Source organism: Octopus bimaculoides, chromosome 19, assembly GCF_001194135.2.
Source record: "Octopus bimaculoides isolate UCB-OBI-ISO-001 chromosome 19, ASM119413v2, whole genome shotgun sequence".
Taxonomy (NCBI): domain Eukaryota; kingdom Metazoa; phylum Mollusca; class Cephalopoda; order Octopoda; family Octopodidae; genus Octopus; species Octopus bimaculoides.
The window spans coordinates 2,795,439-2,801,617 of NC_068999.1; the positions used below are offsets into that span (position 1 = coordinate 2,795,439).

Consider the following 6,179-nt stretch of genomic DNA (forward strand, 5'->3'; position numbering starts at 1 on the left):
TCTGATGGCAGGCTGAAATAAATGCATGTGATAGGAATTCTACCTGATGTCACACAATTTGTGACTGGCTGGTGTTGTTAGATGTCTCACAACTTTCAACAATAATTTCCCCAATGCTCAAATAAGGCTGAACTTTAGATGTAGAGTTGTAATTCTCTCTTTCTCTCATATTTTAATTCAAAATGTTTAAAATTCAGATAAATTCTTCTTAAAAATTAACTAAATATAAAGTCCAAGAATGACCATCATGCATTGTCCTGTTAAATATATTTCTAATATCAAACTGATGATATTCCATATGAACATTGGTTTGTAATGACAGCTTAGTCATTTCTGGTATTTCTGTTGAACAATATTTAAATTGTTAGATAGGGGTGATGAATGTGATTTTAAGGGCACTGGTGAATTTATTGGTTTAATTAATGTTAATTTAAACCCAAGGGAATCTAATTATAGTATTACTTCATCGACATGGCATTTACTTGATAGTGTCAACTGAGTCAAGTTTCCATGATTACGTCACTGTATTGTGAGAATAGACCGAGTGGACCTGTTTGTATTACTGGTATCTCTAATGAAGTTGTCCTCTCACTGTAGCTATTGCATCTAAAATATATCGAGCAAGTTTCAGCTGGTTTAGTTTTATTAATTGTTGGTGAGAATTGTGGAATTTTGTGTAAATTTGATCAACAACTTCTTCTGTGATTGGAATTCAACATTTAAAGTTGCCCATAATTTCTCAGAAATGAGAATAGTTTCTCTTTTGAAAAAAGTTAAGCAAAAATATTTTTGTTTCTTTTGAAATGGTAAAATTTCTCTCATTTCTTGCGCTTTTCTACACTTTCTTTTTTTTTTTTTACTTGCTTTCTGTTGTTATTTATACATTTTAGTTTCGACTGAAATAGTTTGTGAATGAAATATTAAATTTCTATAACGAACAAATAAGAAATAAAGATAAAATAAATGAAAAAAGTAGGGAAAAAAAAATTAATTTCTTGAAAACAAGACATTTCTTTTAATGATGTCATTGAGAGTTTGGAATATAATGTCAATGGCTGGAGGTAAATTGTTATTTCTTGAAATTTGATTAACTCTAACTAAAGTCTCGGCAGTGAACTGTCCTAAAGATGTTTCCATTCTATTAATTTGATGTTCATTCATTTAAACATGTTATACTGCTGGCATGGCATCACTTTCTCATACTACTACTACTACTACTACTACTACTACTACTTCGTTCACAATCACTGTTGCCAGTACAATAACCACCACCACCACTGGATGGGAGTTGCTTCATTGTTCTCTCCAATCACTGTTAACTTGCAAGATTTTTATCGCTGTAGACATCAAAGAAATACACACACACACACACACTCACACTCGCTCTCTCTCTCACACACACACGGAGGAGTACATTATCAAGAATCGTTTTTTGATGAGCGGGGTGGGAGGTGTGCAGGGCGGGGAGGTGTGCTGTGGGTGACAGTTAATTCTGTTCATTATAGTAATGAACGACTAGTTATATAGTGTGGCTAGTTGGGAAATCTTGATTAGTCTTAAATATTTCTCAGCATCTTATTAGTAATCAAGCTGTAGCGGTAATATTTCCTCCACTACTTAAACAACACTCTGTGTATGTGTGTGTAGGGGGGGGGGGGTGCCTGTAGCAATGATTGCAAAGACGTGCTGCTAATATACTAATTAGACCGACTTCATTTGTTTGGTGTCTTCCACTAATTATACGTCCATCTTTCTTCTCTCCTCCTCTAACATATATTTTAGCTTCGGCAACTTTATCATTAACAGCCTCTCACATGTCACAGTTGACACGACAGAAAGCTGGTTCACTTCTAACTAACATCCTCTATACTTTCATTGCCTTTGTTCAATTTGTGTGTCTGTGTCTGTGTGTGTGTGTGTGTGTGTGTGCTTGTTATTTGTGACAACAACATCTAAGGAGCTACTCTTTATTTAACTCTTAAAAAGAGTAGGGAGTTCTTTTTAGATAACATAAAAATAGATCTGTTATTGCATCAATGTTTTTTTCCTCTTCCTGTTTTTTTATTCTTTTTTTTTCTTTGTAAGAAGTTCCAATAGAGTCTTGTAATTGCATAGGTTTGCTATGTCTGTCGTATCTTGTGTCCATACCAGCTATCATCCACTTCTTTGTTGTATGTGGGAATGTAATTTTAATAACGGAGGATTGTTGAGTTCAGAGAAGAGAAGTGGTTTACCAGTTTCTCTTATAAATAAATGTCCCAGTTCCCTTATAAATAAATAAGTCCTGACTACAGACAAGAAATTTAGTTTTATAACCTCTTGGAGTGGTTGGCGTCGGGAAGGGCATCCAGCCATAGAAACGATGCCAAATCAGACTGGAACCTGGTGCAGCTCTCTGGCTTACCAGCTCCTGTCAAACCATCTAACCCATGCCAGCATGGACAATGGCCCCGAACAAAGATCATCAATCAGTTGTAAAGAGGGACAAGAGCGAATTCCATTTCTGTTTTTATAATAAGAGGATTATGATGATGATGATGATGATGGTGGTGGTGTGTTCGTCTGATTAAAAAACCATCTTTTTTTTTTCTCTGCCTCAGTTGTAAAAAATATATTCTGTGAAATCTCACAGATCCACGCTTTTTAGTGTGGATTGACTGATCTATAGTTGGAAACTTCAACTACAGCTGTGAAGTAAAATAACAACTGCTGCAGTGGTGGTCATGGAACAAATCAAAGTGGTCGCTCAATCTGTTAGAAATAGCAGTCAAATTCTTTCTTGAATCCTATCTTGATGGAAAAGAAAAGAAAGCTTTGAATATTTTAATTCTTGACATACCTCATAAAAGGTGGGAGGGTCATGTCTGGAATGCTTTTGATCTTAGGTCTGTCTACTCAGTAAGGTTCATCCTGGGGCTAAACAACAATAACTGATGAAAGGAAAGTCAGACATACTGTTGTGACTGCATCAATAGTTAATGTGTAACTTTATATCATTATCCTACCCGCCTGTAATGAATGATCAAATATTTAATATTAATAACGACACTTCTTCACTTGTTCTGGTCCATTGAACTTCATGTTTTTGATGACTCTCTTCTCTTCTAGATGACCTCTGACTTCCGCAACCTCTACGATGACGGTGTCATTGTTGAGGTCCTCATCACCCAACCCATACATGGAGATCTACTGCACAAAACCAGAAGTTTGATGGAGGTCACTGTAAGTATTCTGCTGAGATTCTAAAACAAATTGCTAGAACTTTTATAGGAATATAACATACCTTGTGGTATTATTTCTGTCCTTTGAGTCCTGAATTCAGATCTCACTGTGGTTTATTTCAGTTGTAGACTTCATTGGTCACTTGACCCTTGAACCTTGGTCATCTTTAGCGGAGTCCCTCTCTGTTGTTAAGTATCGAGGCTCACTCTTCTGTTGGAGGAGAACTTCTCCTTTCTTCTCCTTTCTAGCCTTGTGGCTCTCTGGAAAGGGTCAGAGGTAGATCCTTAAGAGCCACAGAGCTCCTTGGTGGGGACCCGACCAGAATATGGAGGGGAAAGTCAACCTGAGTAGATGTATGTATTGTTGGTTGCTGTGGAACTCATGAATTCCCTTTTGCCTTTGACATTGTTTTGCTGTTATAGTGTTGATGCCCAATATATTACTGGTACTTCTATTTATTGATTCTAGGTCTAAAAAAAACCTTGTTAAGGCTTTAAATGTTACTGCAGTGGCTATAATGCTTTTCCTGCTTACAATGCAGTGAGTGGTAGCAGTAGCATGGGGACGTACTGTAACCACATCCACCGTTTGTTGGTGATTCTCTGGATGATGATTCTGCACCTCCCAGGCGACCACCCTCTAATCTGTGAGTCTATTTGGGTGGTCATTACTGGTGAGGGTTTTATGAGGTTGGAGTGCAGATCCTGCCTCAACCTCTTTTAGTTGCCTTTTATGATGTGCTGAAGAAATGGGTCCATTCTTTAATGTGCTGGTTCTCACACAGCACTAGAGTGATGTGAAATGAAATGTTTTGCCTAAAAAGACAACATGCTGCTCTGTCTGGAAATGGAACCCATGGTCTGGCGATCATGAGTGCAGCACACTAACCACTAGGCCAAGTCTTTACTATGAAGATTCTGCTTAATTAGGATTCTATCTTTGAACAACTGCATGTCATAAAAAGATGTGTCCAGGTGGTAATTCTTTGTGTGTGTGTGTGTGTGATACCAGTAAGAACAATTGTAGTTTAAGTGTATTAATTCCTGATTATTTGAGAATAAATTTTATTCTGCTATTTCATTGGCATCACTCTATGGAATGTAATTTACCATTTTTCAGGAGACTATAGAGAATTATTAATATTTTCCCAAAATACCTTTAACCAACCCTAAACCCATCTTTTAATTTTCCTGATTAATTCCTTATACATTTCTCATTTCAGGAGACGAAACGCAATGGTACCTTAAACCTCGTTGGAAACTACTCTGACAATTATGCTTCCGTTTTCAACATTATTCTGTGGGGGATGATTGTGCTGATGGTTGCTCTTTTTGTTATATCTTATGGTATTTGGAACATGGATCCAGGCCGTGACAGTGTTATCTACAGAATGACCAGCCAGCGATTGAAAAAGGAATAATTCTATCTTTGGTTTTTCTGCGTCGTAGAAAATTAATTGAAATTTCTGAGTGAAAGTTTGTTTGCAGAGGCTTGAGACATATTTCAGTATAGACAGCAGCTTAGGTTGTTAAAGCTGTCTTACTGATGCGTGTGTGTGTGTATATATATATATACATATATACACACACACACACACACATGTATATGCATACATACACACATCATAATGAAATGATGATATATATATATATATATGTGTGTGTGTGTATGTATATATATATGCATACATACACATGCATATATATATATATATATATATATATACACATACATATATATATACACATACATATATATATATATTCATATATATATATATATATATATATATATATTAAACCATCAGTAAGATTGTTACAGCTGTCTTACTGATATATGTGTGTGTATATATATGTATGTATAAAACTATTAGTGAGGTTGTTTTAATTGTTTTACCTCTACAGCAATTCTCTACATACATGTATAATAGATCTTTGCTAGTTACTGTTGACCAATAAATCAGTTAATGTTTTTTAGTTTTAATTCACTGATGGATCAAATTAACCAGAAGCTTTATATTTTTCTTGTTGCTAGTCAGGCTCTGCTGTACTTAACTCTCACAAAATTCTCAACTTTACACTCCTCAATCGTTTAATTATTTCATAAGTTTTATCAAAACTAGGATTTTCTGTTTTCCTACCAAAAGTTTAATCTCTTTTTGTTTTCAGCAGATTCATAGCAATATTTCATTTTAATCATGTATTTATATTTAAATATATGAAAATAAGTTTTTTGAGTGAGAAATTATTGTTGAGATGTGGAGTATTCTACAAACTTGTCAAGTTTGGAATTAATTTCTGAAGATTTTTCAGTGAATCTTGACTTTGGTTGCAGTAATTTCTTGTGACACAATTCCATATTTTTTTCTGTTTTATTTCAAATATAAACTTTAGACTTTCAAATATAAACTTTAGACTTTCAAATAGAACAATCTTCTTGATAAATATTGTGTTTGACTGGGTATGTCTACAATTTTAGGGGTAGATTTAGGGGTACATAGGTCTGATCTTTCTGTTAGAAGATCAGATATTTTCAAGTTTGACATTCCACTGTAAAAACCAATAAATTGTTGGATTGGGTCATGTTTGTTAAAGCATGAACACCCTCACATCCACACAACAGCTGCCCTTTCTGATAAACCAATTCTATTGTTCCAATTCCACTTTGTTTTATTGTGATATATTTTGTTTATTTTTTTTGTTTTTTCCAAATAAAATGTTAATTTTATTTTATTTGTTGTTTTGTTTTATTTAAATTTCATTTTGGTTGTCTTCAGATTTTCATGACAGCCTGAACATCCCCTCTGCCTTTTTTAACCTCTTCCAATGTCTTCGTTCCAACTCTAGTCAGTTCACTGTTACAAATTCTTGGTTTGTCTGGAAAATATTCTTCATAACAAAAATGTTTCCATATTTCTGAAAATTGGATCACTTCTTTTTTGGCTCTTTCTGCATTGC

The 6,179-nt window shown here is 34.7% G+C and overlaps 1 protein-coding gene across 1 annotated transcript in view; it reads left to right on the forward strand.

Annotated features, from left to right (window-relative positions):
* The window catches only part of LOC106882696 (renin receptor), a 24,989-nt gene extending 19,040 nt beyond the window's left edge, over positions 1-5,949 (forward strand). The window contains exons 7-8 of the mRNA XM_014933460.2: positions 3,109-3,222; positions 4,445-5,949. Of these exons, the coding sequence (XP_014788946.1) occupies positions 3,109-3,222; positions 4,445-4,642 (312 nt within the window). The 3' untranslated portion in view covers positions 4,643-5,949. The remainder of the gene's footprint in view (positions 1-3,108; positions 3,223-4,444) is intronic.
* Positions 5,950-6,179: the final 230 nt, after the last annotated feature.